The 19,965-nt window shown below is 50.5% G+C and overlaps 1 protein-coding gene across 1 annotated transcript in view; it reads right to left on the bottom strand.

The window, feature by feature from the left end:
* Positions 1–16,101, bottom strand: part of CUX2 (cut like homeobox 2) — a gene marked incomplete at both ends in the record, with an annotated part of 62,930 nt that extends 46,829 nt beyond the window's left edge. The window contains one exon of the mRNA XM_080355569.1: positions 16,039–16,101. Within this exon, the coding sequence (XP_080211695.1) occupies positions 16,039–16,101 (63 nt within the window). The remainder of the gene's footprint in view (positions 1–16,038) is intronic.
* Between the last annotated feature and the right edge of the window lie 3,864 nt (positions 16,102–19,965).

The following is a 19,965-nucleotide window of genomic DNA, read 5'->3' as shown; positions in this document are numbered from 1 at the left end:
CACACATGTCAAAGTGTCAAACTATTTCATTACCACACAAAGCAGAGACACTTTGACTAGGAGATAAGATGTTTCCATCAATCAGCATCCAGAAACAGCCTCCCCACTACGATTAAATAAAACCATGAAATAAGGTGGTTTCGGCCACAGCATTCAAACTGTGGATGCGTTCATGGAGGAACACAGTAATAAAAAACGGCATGAAAGCAAAGCCCAACAGCAATGCATGAGCATCCTACGATGCTCCTTCTGGAGTCACTGTCCAAGGTGAAATCCCGCTTGATAAATGGGAAAACGGGGAAAATAAAGAACTGCTGCCCGAGGGGAGTTGGATGCTGCTGCCGGCCCCAGTGCCTCAGCTTTGAGGCGCAAGTTTGGGGGATGATCCTGGCCTTGCAGGTGAGAAAAGATGAATCAAGCCCGAGAAATGCCAGAAAGCCTAAAAACAACCCATTATTCTTCCCGTGGAAAAGAAAACAACTAGGTGGAAAAGCCCACACCTTTGTCAACGTGTAGCCCAGGCACAGCAGAGATGAGGATACACGAGGGATGGGGTGGACCACAAGGATGTTAGAACGCCTTCCAATAAATCACCAGCCCGATGAACTGCAGCCCAAGCCGACTTCTTCTGCGGGAAACCACCAAAACCAGCCCAAGGAGGCAGCCCTGGGGAGCAGGGAGGGCTCAGGGTCTGCCACAAAGACAAGAGGCCACCTGAGAAACCAGGACCAGGTCAGCAAAGCCCCAGGAGGGAGCCAGGACCCCTTGGATACAGCAAAGGAGACAGCAGCAAGTTGGATGGTGTCTGAAGGGACTCATCGCATGCACAGAGCGCTTTTGCATTTGAAACAGACAGAAATTGGTTGCAAAATTTAGTTAGAAAGTAAGATCTTAGGTGCCATCAGCTTCACCTCCTCTACAAAGAACATGTAGTAGCTGGTGGTGGTCAAAGTTGCCTTGATGAACATCTCTGAGATGCATGGTCGGGTGCTACATGGTGACACAAGACCGGGGACACTTGTGCTTGATGCCAGTGACCACACCACTAATGGGCTGTGGGATCTACTCGAAAGTCAGCCCAACAAATATGTTTGTTCAAGGGAAAACAGAGCTGAAGCAGCAGCAAGACGTGGTGGGGATCAGAGAAAAGCCTGCTCAGAACCAGCCACGCTGGAGGAGCTGTGCGGGAACGCTTCATCCCTACGTAAATACTGTCACCATCACGCCAGCAGAGCCACCGGCTCCAAGACCGGCTAGAAGTTATCAGCTGAACAAATTTGGCTTGTTTAAGTTTATATTGCTCTCAGGCACGTTCACCTCTCTGATTTTCCCCAAACACTCTCTCTGGAGGAAGGAAACTTATTCCTCAGCTTCACCTCGCCCTCCCACAGGACCCACATAGATTTACAGATGCAAAAGAAAAGCGGCCATGACCACATCAAGGATGCTCCCCAGGTTAATTCAGGTCAGAGACGAGCTCCCAGATGGAGTGAGCCATTTGGGGCAGGGATGCAGCTCCTCTCCGCTAACCCCTTCACAAACTCGTCTTGCAAAATTGGTTTTTAGCAAAGCCACTTATCACCTTAACCATCTATCGATTCCCTGACTCCTGGCCAGAGCTCCCAGGATCCAGCACAGCATAGGCAGGAAAAGCAGAGAAACCCAACTGCAAATGAGGGCACTAAAGAGCGTGGCTGAGATCGCCCCCGACCACGAGCAAAGGCGGTGGTCAGAGGTTCACTGAGAACTTCAGTGCAAACACTGCCAGACAGAAAACTTCTGCTTTTTTGTTTTGCTTTGGTTTTTTGCCACGTCCAGAGGAGAGATGGCAGGTGAGCTCCACCCCACCAAGGCCAAATCCTGCATCACTGTGGCTGCATCACCAGGCTGGGACCTGCACATCACAGAATCACAGAATCAACTGGGTTGGAAAAGACCTCAGAGATCAACAAGTCCAACTCTTGGTCCAACTCCAGTCCATTGACTAGATCATGGCACTAAGTGCCATGTCCAATCTCAGTTTAAAAACCTCCAGGGCCGGTGAGTCCAGCACCTTCCTGGGCAGCCATTCCAATGCCTGACCACTCTCTCTGGAAAGAATTTCTTTCTAATATCCAGCCTAAATTTCCCCTGGCAGAGTTGAAGCCCATGCCCCCTTGTCCTATTGCTGACTGCCTGGGAGAAGAGACCAATCCCCATCTGGCTAGAACTGCCCTTCAGGTAGTTATAGGGAGTGTTAAGCTCACCTCTAAGCCTCCTCTCCTCCAGACTAAACAAGCCCAGCTCCCTCAGCCTCTCCCCATAGGGCTTGTGTTCAAAATCACTCAAGTGCAATGCCAGGATCCTTTTTCCCACGTGGCAATTGCAAAAGAGAATACATAAATAACCCCCTGAGCATCCTTCTCCAGGGATCACACGCCGCCTAAATCCCATCCCCATGGCCAGGATGGCCCTGGAGCCGCCAACACCAGGACACGGGCTGCGAGCAGGAGCTCACGGCCCCGCGAGCTTCCCGGCAGTATCGATCTCCCAGCAGTAACAGCCGGTATAATTTTGCTTAGCTTCAAATACCTGGCGATCATGAATTCTTCGGCCACAAGGTTATAAAGCATTCTCTAAAACATGAGAAAAAGATTAAGCTTGCTTATAGTTAATAATATACTGTACACTGTCTATCAAGCTGGCTGTTTGCTATTGAGAGCCTACTATTAGACACTTATTTAAAAGGCCTTTCAAGGCTTCCGAAGAAAGTGCAGTTATGCATTTTTTTTTTTCTGGCAAGAACTACTATAGATAAACATCAATTCACTCCTGCAGATCACAGTCGCAGTAAATAAATTTTTCAGGAAGCTAAGTTCCATACAAAGCCTCCTCAAAGCTCCCATTTCACACAACATCAATGTTTGGCCTCTGAGAAATAAAAAAGCTGTAAGGTTGCTTTATCCAGAGCTAAATTATCAATTGCAGCTGCTTAAGAAAGGCATTTCAATGAGAAATCAGTGCGGGAGGTAAACAATACAGTTGCTAGACGGCGATACCGGTTAGAGACAAAACAGGGAAAGATGGGGATTTTGCTGGTGATTGATCTGGACCTCCTGTGATGGCATTTGCAGCCCCACATGCATTGTTGCGGCCTCAAATGCACCACTGCGGCCCCAAATGCATCAGTGATGGTGAGGAGGGAGCAGCCAGCTCCACGCAAGCTCAGCAGCCCGCGCTCGCACTATTTTCTTTTATAGCTTTTTAAAGTAGCGGCCTGGGATTATCCATTATAAAGCATTTGTCACCAAAAAAAGCAAACCACCCCACACTAGTTATAACAGTAAAAGCCACGTCCCCCGGATCTCTCGCGAGGTGGGATGGAGGGAGAGCTGCCCGGCCGAGCCCGCAGTGCTGGATTCCGCCGGCTCAGACAGCGGGAGGGAGTTACAACCCACTGGGATCCAAAAGTGCTTTTCAAAGCAGCTCGCCAGGATTCTGCCACGGGATGGGAAGGGATGGCAGGAAAAGCATCTCGGCCAACCCTTCCTAACGAAGCCCTGGCCATTTTGAGCAGCATCCCACAGGGCAGCTGCCCGCTGCCTGCCCAATAATTCAGTCCTTGGGGGGTACATCCATACTCTGCCAGAGTCAGGACCGTGCTAATATTCAGGATGCTCCATCTGCTCTTTAAATAAAGAGATGCTGGGCTCTGCACTTGTTTAATTATGAGCTTAAAAACAGACCAAAATACAGAAATGCTTCCAGGCTCTGGTTGTGCACCCTGGTAGGAAGGCAGGGTTCTTAAATAAGAGAGCAAGGGATGGGTAAGGAGAACTGCTGCCAAAGCACAGTCTGCATGTCCCTCATAGCAAGACCTAATGAACCAAAATACCCTGTGGTGCCCAAAATTGTTGGAGCTTCATAACTCACTTAAAAAAAAAATCAAGGAGGAAAAAGGGCAGGGCTGTGTTCTGGTTTTGGTAACTCCAGATCAAATCAGCGCAGCTTTCCAGCAACACACAGGGTTGTACCTGCCAGCCTTGGCACTGGCACAGGTCCAAACTCATAGACCCCAAATGAACCCTGAGCTGCAATGGAACAACCCCCTCGCATGCTCTTCAATCACAAATGAAGCGGCAAAGCCCCGTTTCCAAGCCCACCGTGCGGTTTGCTTGGCGGGGATGGCAGAACCGTCCCCAGCACGGTTTGGGGTGAACCCTGTCTGGAGCAATGACGCTAAAACCCAGGGACCCACCAGCGATTCAGGCACTCAGTTGTTAGACAAAAGGGCAATTTGGAGGGTTAATAAGTTACCAGAGGAGCTGCTACCTTGCTCAAGCACAAGAACTGGGCAGCTCCCCATTGCCTGACAGAGGCTAAAGACCCATCATCTCCATCAATGCTTCCTAAGCACTGGTTATTTAAAAGAAAATAATAAAGAAAACCAGGTCAGCTGCCCCTCAGCTCTTTACAAAAATGTTTTTCTTTCAACTCATCTCAGAAAATAACCAGCAGATGCTCAACAGAGGAGCACATTTTCCATCACTAAAATAAACTTAATTCTGAAGTCGTGAACTTGTGACACCCATTGCTCTCCTGAAAATAAAACCGCCAGGGATGATATAATATGCATATTTAACCTTCTGATGTTGCTAATGTTTTTAGCAGAAACTGATACATCACCCGTGCCCGTCGACAGGCACGAGAGCCCAGAAGCTGGTGCTGTGGCTATTAGCAAACCGCTATTACCTGCAGAGTTATTTCTAGGTTATAGAAATGAGCTCTTGGGCTTATGGTACTGAAAGGGCTACGGCACCCAGTGGGGCCAGGGAGCTCATCCCATCGCCAGCCAGAGGCTTTGGGACACTTTTCCTGGTACTTAACTCACCACCTCATCAAATCAGAGCACTGGAACAGGCTGCCCAGGGAGGTTGTGGAGTCTCCTTCTCTGGACACATTCAAAACCCACCTGGACGTGTTCCTGTGCGACCTCACCCAGGCGTTCCTGCTCCAGCAGGGGGATTGGACTAGATGATCTTTTGAGGTCCCTTCCAGTCCCAAACATACTGTGATACTGTGAAATCAACAAAAAAAAACTCTCTCTATATATCTATATCTATAGATACATATATATTCATAAATACACCAAATTTTAAATAAGAGGCAAGTCTTTCAAGGAAAAAATCTGCCGGGAGCAAGCCCCTACACAGCCCTGATCTTAATTGATCCAAGGCAAGAGGGAAAATATTTATTTAGGTTAAGGAGATTGCCAGAAGGCACAAGTTTTAAAAGTAAAATGCCAAAGCATCCAGGGAAAAAACATGCAAATTACCATCAGGACAAGTTCTTATCTATATCAATATCTGCCGGCAACAGACCGTCCCCAGTCACCAGCGCCCAGCCAGCAACCACAGAGTCATCTGTACTCGAGCGACACTTTCCCCAAAGTTACAATTACAAGACTTTTACCGTTTCTATTATTTAAAAAAAAAAAAAGGTTTCATTTTCAGGGAGCCCTGTTACAGCAGTTATCGAGCACTTCAAACCTAAATTTTCATTTAGGAATGAAAATCTATGTCATGCACGTCTTTACAAAAAGCAACGTTCTTATCAAGATGCAACACAGTATGTCAAGTTTGGGACGCTTTTTGTGTCCCAAGTAATCATAACTTAAAAAGCGCATCTGTCCAGGTCCCCATCCAGTATTTAACTTTTAATAGGAATGTAGCTCTTTCAGTATTCATGATGAAATCAAAGTTACTCTCTCAGAAACTTCGCTCGCACTCAGGAATTTGTCCAAGACCGCTCAGCACCCCTGGGGTTTGTCCCCTGCTCTCCCAGCACCCACAAGCTGAAGGTGATTCTTGGTGGCCCTTGGGGACAGGAACCCCCCGCAGGGTTGAGCTGAGCACCCCCAATGTGCTTTTCTCTATATGATTTGGTGACTGGTAAGTAAATGTTTTTCCATCAATAACAACAGATAGATAAATCAAAGCTTCAGCGTCAGATCTCTTCACCAGCAACAGGGATGTCCTACCGAATCTGCAGATGAATCAAATACCTGGCACGAGGTTGCAGATAATCCCCATGGTTTATTTTGGGGGAGCCAGGGTGTGGAAGGCGGGGGGCAAGCTCCAGCCCTGGCCAGGATTTGCGTATTAGTAAAAAACAAACAATCCTGTAAATAACGAGCCCCTCGTCCTGTCTCCACCACGCTCCTCTTATTGAGTGAGTCAGATGTTCTGCTGATTAAAAATTGATCCATTTCAAAATCTAATCAACAGAATAGGATTCTTTCATATGTTATCAAGGCAGCTGCTGACAACAAAAACCAAACCTGTTATTAACCCATGAACCCCAATGACCTGAACCTGGCTGGGCTCTGCAACTGTAAATTATTCAGTAGTCCAAGAGCAATACCCGTAAGCCTGATGAATTTACGCCCCGAGCGGAGCCGGTGGGGGTTAAAGCCAATATCACAGACCCAGGGGTCCCCGGGGACGCGGTTCATGACACGCTGCCACTCCGTGTCATGCCTGGGAATACATTACCGGCGTCTGCTCGGCCTCGCCTTGCAAATGTCTAGTCCTTTTTTTTTTGTTCTTGTTTTTTAAATGACTTTCTGGATTCATCACGGCACCGTAGGGAGCAGCCAGCAGACCCCAGGCAGCATGGCCGGCCTCTGCTCAAGCCCCAGGTCATCGTCATTGAGCAAAATTCATAGAGCAAAGAGTTGGCACCCCTGCATTAACCATCGCCCAGCATCGCTGCACCAGCCACAGAGGAACAGGGAAATTGGGAAACTGCCACATGCAGCATCGGCCGCTGTTTGATCCACTCACTGTAAGAGGCTTGAACCGGAGTGGGGAAAAATAGGTGCCATGTAAACCAAGCTCAAAAATAATAATGGCTCTTCTCTTAAATCAGAATATATTTGTAAGTTCGATGACTCTCTGAGCTCTCCATAAAGCTCAAATAAACCCTGGGGAGCCCCCTCAGACTGGCCACAATTGATCCCGGCTCCACTCCGGATTAAACCCCTGGCAGGCTCCCGGTGAGACCTCCCCATGCACTTCAGCATCCTTCCAGGGATGCTGCCTGGTGGGATATCAGAGTGATTCAGACACGGAGAACACAGCAGGGTTTTGCCTCCTGATAAATCAGATATTCCGTATAATTTCATTACATTACAAGGTAGATATCAGGGAATGACTCTTGGAAGAGAAGCTGAGCCATCCTGACACAGCCAGTGATTCATTCCTGTGATCTAGAGGGATGTAAATAAACAACCCTTGGTTTGTCCTCAAATCATCATCGTCACCTCTCTGGGGGCCACGGTGGCTCCCTCGGCGCTGCCAGGGCAGACAGGCTCACCCAGCACCGACCATCTACCCCTCCGCTCCCTCCTCACTATCTAATAATCACACTTGTGCAAAGCTGTTGCCGTACATACGGAAAAGAGAAAACATCCTTGGAGAGCCTAACAATCAGACAATTTTTAAGATCATGGAGCATTAAACCATTCCCAATAGGGTTTACTAATCAAACAGCCAAATCCTTCATAACCAACCAATCCCTACAGAGCAATTAAATCCTTCCCCTTTAAAACACTTGGCACGCCGTCTGGGGAGAAAAAGAAAAATTTGCAAAATTCATTTGATAAATTAACCAGGGAAAAGAAAGAAGTGAATCAAGCTTTGTTCTTTTCATTTTTTTTAATTATGGAATTCACAATGCCTGAATAATGTTTAATAAGAACTATGAAAATTCCTAACAGTATTACAACACAACACAAAAGAATTAACCTGGTTACCGTGAAAAATTGCATATTTAATTAAGAACTGAGAGTTCAAAACTATCCAGAGATTTCAAAAGTACTGTTGCCTAAGGGGCTAAATTACACGCTCGCAGTGCTGCTAACAGGGCTGGAGCGCGCAATCATTACCCAAGTGTCCCCATTAAGTGACAATGGGCAGATGACATCAAATTCATTTCAAAAGCAACAGGAATTGAAGCATTCACTTGGGTAGTGGAAGGCAAAGCGACTATCCTGCTGGTATAAACCAGACCCCTTGTTGATAAAGGCAATAATTAAAGAATAATGTTAATTAGCTGCTTTTATTTGAAAGAAAAGTGCAGTGGCAGGAGACGCCGCTACCTCTGCAGTGTGTGCCAAGCGGAGAAGGGAGCGGGAAGAGCAGCTGACACTGGATGGCCACCAGCATCCTGGATGCAGGGTCATGACCAGAGCCGTGCCATGGGCTGGGACCCACTGGCCTTGGGTGGCCACGGCACTGGGCAAGCCCTTGCCACCACTGCAATGGGGCCTGGGGAGTCAAGAGGGGGGTGGGATCAGCTCATCACGGGTGCCGGAGGAAGGGGCCTGGAGCGGCACAGCCAGAGCATCCCGCTCCAGCACAACATATGTGCCATGAGCAGGTGGAGAAGCCTCCACTTGGGCACCGCTGAGGGGAACCTCATGGGACCCAGCACTAAGCTCTGCCCCATCAGGCTGGACACAAGGAAGAAATTGTTGCCCCTGAGGGTGCTGAGAGCCTGGCCCAGGGTGCTCAGAGAGGTGGTGGATGAACCATCCCTGGAGACATCCCAGGCCAGGCTGGACGGGGCTCTGAGCAACCTGAGCTGGTGAAGATGTCCCTGCTCGTGCCAAGGGTGGCACTGGATGAGCTTGGAAGGTCTCTTCGAACCCACACTATTCCATCATTCTATGGAGGGTGGTGAGCTGCCGCCCTGGGGGTACAGGGAGCTGCAGTACAGGGATCACCAAGAGCCTTCCTCCTGGAGAGCACCATCCTCCTCATCACCATGTACTGCTCCATCACACGCAGGCATCATGGGGTCTTCTAGCAACACCCAAACCGTGCCCCTGCTCTCCCTTCAGTCAAGAAACCAGGGTGACGTGAGGGGTAACAACTACCCAGCTCCCCGGGGATGAAGCAACGTTTGCAAACCACTGCAAGAGCCACAGATGACGGCAGCTCTCCCCATCGGTGTGATTAATAAAGAATAAATGTCCTCCGCAGCCAGGCTGAGCAATAACACACCGTCTCCGGCGCCGATGAGCGGCTGTGCTTACACCGCACATTACAAGACGCGCTGCCAGCACCAGGTAATACTTTATTATGTTATCCCGACGGAAGAAAACAAAGGATGCCCGAGGTCCTGACTTCGGTGTAAAACTGCAGGAGCGTTACCAAAGGCAACGGCAGCGTGTTTGGAGCAGCTGACGCACAGCACAGCTCCCACCACAGGAATATTTACACGGGGTTCAAATTGGTTATTTACTTTTTTAGAAAATCCGCGTTGCAGAAGAACTAGCTAGCACGCACAAGCCAAGCAATTAATATTAAAACGGCCATGCGTTAGCAGCGAGTCACTTAAACTGCAGCTATATCAATACTCTGGGGTCCTGTTGCAGCTTTGGGGAAATCATTAAGTGCTACACCAAAGTAGTCAAAAAAATAATTACACGGCAAGGCCGTAATAGGAAAAAAAAAAGGCACTGAAACCATTTTGGAAGGTGGTGTTGGTGTGTTCAGCTGTGTGAAATCATGAAGCTCCACTTAAAAGAAAATCCACCAGTGGTGGGGCTGCTGCAAAGCAGCTCTTTGGCAGACACAGCCAAAATAAATCATATTAAATGTACAGATGAAGCTGAAGGAGCCCATCATCGCACACTGCCCTTCCAACAGGGTTCCCGCCTGCAAGCCCAGCGTGAGCAGCTACTGCCCCCCCAGCACCCCAAATCTGAGCCGGGATCTGCCAGCGCCGGCTGGGGACGATGCAGGAAGAGGGGGATGCTTCTCATTAACAAGCACTGCAGTAAATAACAAGCACTTCAGCTTTCCAGGCTATCTAAGGCTTTTGGTTAGATTTTACTGATGACCCCCTGTGGCTGGCGGCTTGCTGGCTTCGAGAGCTGCTTCTTCATAGTGCTGATACATCCAGGACCTCTTTAAAGATGCCCCAAGATCCTCAAAATGGGCAACCGAAACAGGGCACACAACACTTCCCAAGGCCTTTCTCTGCAAGGGACGACAGACAAGTGCCCAGCCACACCACCATGGCATGGGCACAACCGCCACGATGCTGCCAGGCCCCTTTTTGGGGCAATTTGCAAGAATACTCCATCCCTTACACCCCATGAGCAGGGAAACTGAGGCACGAAGCCATCACCCAAGGGAGCAAGTGGGTGCTGGGACAGAGCCTGACCCAGTGCCAGAGCAGTTTCATTTCATGCCGAATCCCAGGCTTCTCAGCCTGCGATGGGGAAGGGGACACGGGGACATCATCCTGTTATTTTACGGTGGGCCAGGAAGAGGAATCCTGAGTTTCAACCCTCCAGCAGAAAAACCCCACTGCCCCATGCTCATCCCCATCCTTTCTACCCACTGAGCCTGAGGTGCTGGGATGAGGAACCCAGAGCCCCTGCTCATGCCCCCAAACCCCTATGGTCAAAGCCACGCCAGGAACAGGTGATCTTAGACACCGATCCCAAATGAACTGGACCCAGCATGGGGCCAAATCCTCCTTCCCAGGTTTTGCTGCCTCAATAAGACACCAAAAGCTGCAGGAAAGCATGTAGCACAAAAAAAAAAAAGGATAATTAAAGGAAACTCAGTCATAGATCCTAACACAACATGCCCAAGAAAGTGTTACGAAAGGGGAAAACTTTTTAATAAAGTCTGCAAGTATATACTCCTCCTTTATCAACCTCAAGATTTATTGACCCAAGAAGGCATATTGACTGAATAAATCTTGATAATGACCCCAGCAGAAGTCAATACCTGCTTATTATCTCCCAAGTTGGGGAATTACATCTTTCGGTAATAGGAGCAGGATGGTACAAAATGTTCTGAGAAACTTCACCCAGGGTTTTTTTTTGGGGGGGATGGATGTTTCTAATGTGCCTTTTCCAAACCAAGAGGGAATCCGCAACACCATTAATACAGCGAGCGAGCTGCGGTGGGGTTTCTATCTCAAGATCTGGTAAGGGAGGAGCACACACCATCGCTTTTGAACCCTAAATTAATTGAATTTCAAGGCAGGCTCCTGAGGAGCAGGATGCTGCAGCTCACCATCACCCTCCCTCCTCCCCGCAAACCATGATCCCGCATTTTCAATTTGTTGTGTTACACCAGCAGCTCATGGGATAAACCCCTGAAATTCAAGACATGGGAATTCCCATAGCCGGGGATGTTCAGCGCCATGATTACAGCAGCACCCAAGGGAGGAGGGAACAGCATCACCAGCATCCCACAGGACACACAGCCACCCCAAGAATGCAAATACACTGCTTGTCCCCACCAGCAAAAATAGGAAGGGAAAACAGGGGAGCAGACGGGCCACTCCATACCCCAAATCTGTAGGCAAGCAAAACCTTCTGCATTTAAACACGGTGCTTCTTTTGCCAACAGTTAACTTTCCATTCAGCAGAGAACACAGTAGCTATGGGACCGGCACACACAACAATTATGCCTGCATTTTTATTCGAAGTCTCTGCAGACAGCAAGAAAAATTAACTGAAGGGAGCAGCTCCTGTGCCAACATATGGAGGGAGATGAATAGCGAGTTCTGCACGCTCCGCCGAGGTTATCTAGTTAAGCAAGTACCTCCTGAAGGACTCACGGGCTGGGAGTGTACTGTTTGCCTAATCTGGTCATAAATAATAATTCGGATCAGCAAACGCTTTAATATTCAGCTCCACCTGCAGCACAGCAGCCCTGCTGAGCCCTGGCAAACTCAACGGCCGCGAGGCAGCGGGAGGTGATGACGCAGCCCGGGGACCCCAAGGAAATGGCTCATCCCCAAACCCACCTCCACGCTGGACAAACCCCCCAGGAGGTGATACCTCCCTCTGACACCTTCCCTCTGCTCCCACAAAATCAAATTATATATCCACCCTCGTCCCCTATTTGCCTCTTAGTCACAATCCCGTTCTTTTTCCCCTCCTCCACCAAGGCCACGGAGACAATCCACCAAACTGGATCAGGAGGCCAGCACGCACATCTCTAATGGGCTGCAGCACGCACACAATTAATTAATGGATTTATTAATTAGGGAAGAAGTCGCTCTTCGGGCTGAAATTGGGGTCACCAGTTTCTAAAGTGAGAGCTGTGGAGCTAAAGATAAACTCTCATTTTCTGCCGCTCTCTTCTTGTCTGGCAGCGTCTCAATTATTCAGCCACAGGAGGGGGGAAAATAAAAGGGAAAAAGAAGAAAAATCACATTTCACTTGAGAAACTTCATGGTTCAACTTCCTGCTGATGGACAACACAGGCCCAACCATGAGTGGGACCAGCAACATGGCCCATCTTGTTCTCCCCTTCACATACAAATTGGAAATATCAGAAATATCAAGTATTTGCCTCTAATGAAGGATTTTTGGGGAACGGTGGGATGGATGCTGCACCCCAGCCTGTCCCAAGGAGAGAGCTACGGTGCAGATGTGGAGGAAGGTGACACCACAAAGTGGTCAAAGATGGTGACACTCAGGGACACACGAGTCCCACAGTCACTGAGTGGCCATGCTGGAGCATCAGCTACGCTTCGGTAGTCAGTTCAGCTGAACCTCCTTAGTGTCACATGGAAGGGACAAGCATTTCTAGCTGCCACAGCCCTAGATCTCTAAGGAAAAAGCGCTCCTGGGTGAAGGAAAGAAATGTCACTAGTGTCCCTGCCAATGGATGGGCTGCAGAGCACAGCTGCAATACGAGACAGAGAAGAATCCACGTGAAGAGCATCATCATGAATGCCCTGGACACTGGAAACCTCTCAAGAGGAGCACACAACCATCAGACAACACATACCACCACAATGAGATAAACACCTGCAGAGAATGAGGCTTCATTAGTGCCACTGCCCCTAAATTCATGTTAATGGTTTAAACAGGACAATTCTGCAGCCCACATGCCTGGGGAGCACAAATCACCTTCACAACCCCACAGCACTCCTCAGCCACCCCCAGCATGGGCTGCACTTGCATAAACCCCAAGTTTTCAGCTTGGAAAGACAAAAATCCCCCTGAGATGGGGCACCCAGAGCACCCCCCCAGGCTTCCCCTCTCTTCCCCTTGAGCACAGTGACCATGGGTACCATCCCACCCTCCACCTCTGCGATGCTGGGGTAGGAACGGATGGTGTTGGGTGCTGGAGGAAACTGGAAGGTCCCACCATCCGCTCCATAAGAGCCCCCCAAAACACACAGAACCCAGGGAATTTGCAGAGGTGAATTTCCCCCCTATTCACAGCCCCAAAAGTGCCCCCAAGATTATCCTGCCCACAGGCTGCTCCACCAGAGTGCAGTTAAGTTTATCAGTCCAAGCTCCAGGAATTAAGCTTCAGCCAAGAGGACTGATTGCTTATTTACTGCTGTCGTCTATATAAAGAAGAATTTTGACACATTGTTAAATGATAGCACATTTAGATAAGTCAAGCTGTCATATCATTTAATGGATGTCTAAACTCCCTCTGTAGCTGATATGTAAAATTTATGCACTTCAGAATATCATAAGGTTATAATATTTTAATCACATCCACAGTTGTGGGGGTTTTTTTCTCTCCCCTAAACTTTGAACAGCTAAAAACCATTCCATCAACCGCACCGCGCTACGAGGCTCCCGGCACGCTGCCATCCGGCAGAGCCACCGAAGTTTCTGCCCAACTCCGCTCCGGCACACGGAAACCGTTTGCATTACAGGAAATCAAACGAAGAGCATTTTATTTGACGAACCAAACACTGGAGCTATATAGCCAGAGCTCATCTGCATAATGAGATGTGAAGACATTTATAAAAGATGGCTATAATCGGTCTCTCTCCTCTCACTCGCGGTTGTATTTATTATCCCAAATCAGCAGCTCACAACTCTTGCTATTTTTTGCCGTTTTAACACAGATTAAAACAGCATCCAGCATGCGGAGCGTGTAATCCATACAATGCTAACCGGAAGATAATAAACCAAGAGCAAATTAAAACACAAAAAACCCACAAAGGTATGAATCCCGCTATGACTATTATACACAAGAAAGCTGTAAAAAAATACTGCATTAGTAATGTACACAATAAAACAATCTCATAACCCAGTGAAATATGTCTGGTATTATCTTTGATAGAATTTTATCTCTTCTCATTTCCGAGACTATGTGCTGTAAAAAGGCTCAACGCCGTCTCGATCAAAGTGCTGCCGAGTAGCACATTATCTACATGTTTTACATATGCCCACCATTCATCAGGGTTGCTCAAACTCTGCCATTCCCAGCCAGCCCCAGGCCAGCAGAGCTTCTCAGACACATGCATTAAAAAGAGAGAAAAAAATAAAAAGGAAAAAGCTCTTGGAAGAATAATAAATGGATTGTTTCCTCTATTTTTTTCTTTTTAATTATTTTTTTTTAATAGAGGGCATTAGGCCAAGCTGGCACAAGGTCACCTTTCCCACCGTGATCCCAGCAAGGCGGCAGAACTGCTGCCTGGACAGAAGTCAATCCCCAGCGCTCCCTCTCCAGCTCCGTACCCGGGCACGGCCGCTCGGCCAAGCAGAACGGTGGGGAAGGAGAGCGGCTGCCCATCTCGCAGCCCAACTCTGCCCCCGGCAAGGCCCCCCCGACAAACCCACGGGAAAGTAGCTGCCAATATTTATCTTTAAATAAAGGTCTGCGCGCACCCAGGAAAAGTCATTAGTGTGATGTAGCGAGGAACGCTTTTGTATCCGAACTGCTTAGACCCGTAATCCCTTTCCGACCACAATGCCATAAATGAGCAGTCATGGCAAACCGACCAGCCCTGGTACCTGCATTACTTTTAGGGTCGCGTATCACAGATGTAGCACGTAATCTCCTTAAAAGCCAAAATGTATTAAACGCTGGAACTGTTGATACAGTACTGAAGCCCCATAAATCGCATTTCAATTTGTTTACTCCCCTATGAAGCATGCTGTATTTTAAACTCCGTAATATCCTACAGGGATAAACCCATTTAATATCCATGTAAATGAGCATTTCGGCTTTTGTAGTAGATCCAGGTCGGGTTTCATCCCATTATGTTGGGAGAGCTATTGTGTTAATTATCCGCCTCCCCACTACATCGGCGCCTATTTAAGGTCACAAAACTGTCAGCATCCCCTGACAAACCTTCCCTCGCACACGTTAACAAAAGGACTTACCGTTAATTTCACAGACCGAGGGCACCACGGCGGGATACGGCATCCGTGACCTGCCCAGAGCCACAAAGGATCTCTCTCCCGCCGCATCCATCACAAGTCCCGACCGCTGGGTACCAGCCCTCACCCCCGCCGGCTCTCAGGACTGACCAGCCGCCCACCGATACCGATCGCCTTCACCGACATTCAGGGCTGAGCGAGCCCCAGCACCGGCACCGCAAACCCCCGGCCCTGAATAACAATGGGAACGCGGCGGGGCCCCGGGCAGCCCCGCTCCGCCATCCCCCGGGCTACCGCGCATCCATCATCTCCATCAAGAGCCTCTGCCCTCCCAGCGCCCGGCTCCAAACACCAGCGAGGGGACGCAATTACAGAGCCGTCCCCGCTCCCGGGACGGGGCGGGTGGGGACGAAACGACGACACCGGGGACACTTTGCAGCCCGCGGGCACCTGCGGCTCCGCTCCGCGGGCAGGGAGCGCAAGAAACTTGGCGGAGCGGCGCGGGGGGCCGCGCTCCCCGCAACTTCATCCCGCGGTAACTTCCCTCCCTCCCTCCTTCTCCTCCCGCCGGGGCGGAGCGGCGGCCGCCCCCCTCTCCCGCTCCCGGCCCCGCTGTCACCTCGGGGGCGGCGGGGCGGGGGCCGGGGCGGCGCGGCTCCATTGCCGCTAGCGCTGCTCCATGCTCCCGGGCGGCGCCGAACAAAGAGCGGCGGCGGCGGGGATCAATTTCTGATACCTATCGATGGGGAAAGGCGGGCGGAGGGAGAGAGGGAGGGAACGGGGAGGCGGGGGGGGAGAGGGAGGGATGGGGGCGGCCGCCTGGATCCCCCCCTCCCGCCGGCTCCTCCGCCAGCCCCGCGGCCGCCGCCGCCGCCACCAACCTGGAGCCGGCGGACATCAAACCGCGTCCGGTATCGAAACATCGATCCCACGTCGGCGGCCATCTTGGGGGAGACAAGCGGCGCGGAGGGGCGCGGAGCGGCGCGGAGGGGAGCGGAGCAGCCCGCCCGCCTCCACCGCCGGGGGCGGCCCCGCCGCCTCGCCCCGCCCGCGCTCCGCGGGGAGGGAAGGGGGCGGCCACCCCCAAACCCGGAGCCACCCGCGGGGACCGTCCCCACGCGGGTCATGGGACCCCCCCCCATCGCCCGGGGAAGGGGCGCAGAGCCGCGGTACGACTGATTTCTTTAAAAACAAATCAGTGTTTTACAAACACCCAGCCCCCGCGGGGAGGGGGAAATTCACCATCCGGAAGCTGCCGGTTAAACTTTTTCAGGTTGTTTTATTTTTATTTCTAACCTGACACATCTAGCACCTTTGACCTTGGTGGGAATTGGCATAGCAAACATATAGTACACCACGGCCAGAAAAATCCCCAAATTCATACTGGTTTAGGGCTACATTTTTAAATTACTTAATACATTTGGGCTGTGAAGAATTTGACCAACTTCAACAGAAGAGTGGAACGCAGCCAGTAACGCTTGGGCAGTAACAAAACCTGTGCAAGAAATGCCCCTTTTGTTTTCCTACCAAAACAAATAAAGGACTGCACGGTTTCTGCCTCACATTGCCCCGTATCCTGTTGTACCAACCACACCAACATCTCAAGGGCTTTGAGCATTAATTTCCTTTCCCTGCGGGAAAGCGATAACCTCCCAGCAGAGCTGAGCCGTGTTTGCACTGGAGGGAGCCCAGCGCCACTGGCCGTGACTCGCTTTTGAGCGGCAAAGGGCTGAGCTGCCCCTTTGGGTGCATTTTGCAGGAGGGTTTTAGCAGACCAAGCAAGTGCAGCATTTTAATATTCCTGCTAAGGAACAGGTAACACCCCGAGCTGTTCTGCAGGCACATGCACATCTCTGCACATGGAAGAGCCCAGGGCTCAAACCCACATCCCATCTCCCTTCCCCAAAACCCAGTGTGACACGAGCTGGACCACCCACCCCATGGAGGGGGATGCAGTACTGAAGGGCTGCCCCAGGTTGCTTTGCCTCTGAAACTGCAAAGAGGACAAGGGTGACAGGCAGCAGCCCCCCCCCGGTCACCAGTACATTGGTGTGCGTGTGTGTCCCCATCTTACCTGTCACCACTTGCAGAGATCCCCATGCTTGGACAAGCTGAATGGAGGTGGTTAACCATCCCAGCAGCCACCATTATCCATGTGCACGGACACCAGCAAACCCAGGACAAGTGCTCCTGCAGCTGTCACTCATAGTCCATCACTGTCCCAGTCCCAAAGCTCTCAGCTCCTCTCGCTGCAGCAGATCTAGCGGCACTGGAGCCTCTTTCTGCACATGGCTGAGGATGAAGCAGCTTCTCTGCCATCCCGGGGGCTTGTCCCCACCTGGCAGCTCAGGCACCATCGTGCTGCTTTTACCTGCATTTTGCAGGGCTCTTGTAATTCCACTAAAAAGCAACAATTCAAATTCAGAAGACACCAAGGAAAAAGCAATATCCTTCCAACTTCACTCTGCTCCATGGGTGCTTCTGACTGTCACAGGGACATGTCTGCTCCTTCCTTTCTTGCTGTCTGAAGTTCACCTGAGCCAGGAAAAGTGTCCAAAAGGATCAGGCAGACACCTAAAATGACCTTGGCACCATGGTGCAGCATAAGCAGCAAGGAAACAATCGCATCCTTCTTATCTCTTCCACTCAGAAAAGCTTGGAGCTGCTCACAATCCCATAATTGTAAAATGCCTTGGGCAGAAGAACAAGTGAGCAGAAAATATAAGTTCAAAAAGAGGAGTCGCAAGCACCAAGGCAGCTTGTGTTGGAGAGAGCCTGGATGCTCCTGCGAGCCCTGCTCCAGCCTGTCCCACACCTCCAGAGCTGGCTGGAGAACGGGCTCCCACAGCAGATCCTCCTCATGGTGCTGCAACAAAAACATCCACCTGGAAGCATTGAACTGCAGATGCAATTGCAAACATTGAGCTGCAACCTTGACATCAGATTGGCATCACATTGGCATCAGATGCAAACTCCACGGATGCTCTGACACCGCAATCATTGGGTGCCTCTGTGCTCCTTCTGCTTGGGAATGTCCAGCTTTGCTCTGGGAACCCAAGCACTACAAGTAGACCCTCTCTTAACCCCACAACCCCAAAAATTAGAGAGCCTAAGCCCCTGAGAAGCATCCAGATTTATAACGAGACTGGGTCTGCTGGTGGTGCCAGGCAGGTGCTTCACCTTTGGCTTAATGAGCCTGTAATTAGCCAGGGGTAAGAGCACAGGCTGTGCAAGGTGGGATCCCCCCAGGAATTAATTTCTGTCCCTCTCTCAGGGCCAGGTGCAGGTTTGTTTACAGGATGGGTCAATAGACCCAAGCGGGATGGATGTTCTTTGCTGGAGTGAGTGTTAGTTTCTGCTGTTTGATACCAAGGTATCTTCTCCATGCCAGTGGTAGGGATAGCCTTGTCTGTTCATGATAAAGATGCTCCAGGTTTCTGCTGTTGGGCATCATCAGAGACAGGTCCCAGCAAGGGAACCTTCTCCCTGTGCCCACAAAACTGATCTCATGCCCATAAATCACTGCCCTGCTCTGCTGCCGAGGGAAAAGAAGAGCCTGCTCATAAATCAGCAATAAAACTAACTTGGCATCTTTGGTGAGCAAATTAAATTGTGGGATTTGGAGGAATGTTTATGTTTGGCCAAATCATTAATAAATCAATGGGAGCTATAAGGAAGAGGAGAGGGGCCGTGCACCATGCCACACAGAGGGATGGAGAGCAGGGGTCGGCACACTGCATCCCCACTTCCTCAGTGTCCCTGTGTCCCCTTAGGCACTGTCCCAGTGGCCCAGGGGTATCCTGAGGAGAGCAGGGGGAGCCTGGTCCCACCGTCCCCCCCACCACTCAGGGCTCACCCGCCCTGGGGAGCACTGTAAGGCGCAGGTTAATAAATCAGTTTGTCTCCAGAATGGTTTGCTTTGTGCGCCTGACAATAGCGCGTTGTAAATGGCAGCCCCTTGCCTCCTCTTCTGAAAGGCTTTTAATTAAAATATGGAAGAGGCTTTTCTGTGTACTTAAAAAAAAAAAAAGAAAAGTTAGATTTCAGCACACTCCTATTTCAGACGTTAATTTATTCTTGCCTTCCTGCCGTTTGTGATCCACATGATAAGTCCTTTGTGCGGTGATCCGGCTCCATTAAGCAGCTGATGGGTGAAAGCCACACGGCAGCTGTGATGGTGAGCTCAGTTGGCCACCTTGCCCCAAGGATGGGCAGAGGGATGCCAGGACCCACACTGGGGACAGCAGTGCCATCAGGGCAAGAGGGGACGAGTCAGGCCCTGGGGCTGGCCAGGTACTTGGCCCAGGTTCAGTCCTGGGTGCAGAGCAGAAAAACCCTCATGGAGATCCAGCCAGCCACTCCTGGAGCTCTCTCCCCATCCAGCTGTCACCAAGTAGAGCTGGCTCCCAGGGTCCAGGAAACGCTGGCAGGGGTCCCACCGCCTCCTCTGTGCCCCTCACTGCAAGGTCTCTGTCTCCTCCAGTGGGAAAGCCAGAGGCTATCCCAGCAATGTCTGGTTCTGCCAGCCCAGGGCAGCAGGAGCCACCCCCCACAGTGGGGTACAGAGCTGTTCCAATTTCTTTCTTGTATACTCACAGATGACTTAAAGATTTTGGAAGGTGTTGGTCTCTTCTCCCAAGCAACAGGATGAGAGGAAATGGCCTCAAGTTGCACCAGGGGAGGTTGAGGTTGGATCTTGGGAACAATTTCTTCCCAGAAAGGGCTGTTGGGCATTGGAACAGGCTGCCCAGGGCAGTGGTGGAGTCATCATGCCTGGAGGGGTTGGACAGACACGGAGATGAGGTTCT

This window comes from Nesoenas mayeri (genome assembly GCF_963082525.1).
Source record: "Nesoenas mayeri genome assembly, chromosome: 17".
NCBI lineage: Eukaryota > Metazoa > Chordata > Aves > Columbiformes > Columbidae > Nesoenas > Nesoenas mayeri.
The sequence above is the reverse complement of the archived record's forward strand: the minus strand, read 5'-3'. Positions and strand labels throughout refer to the sequence as shown.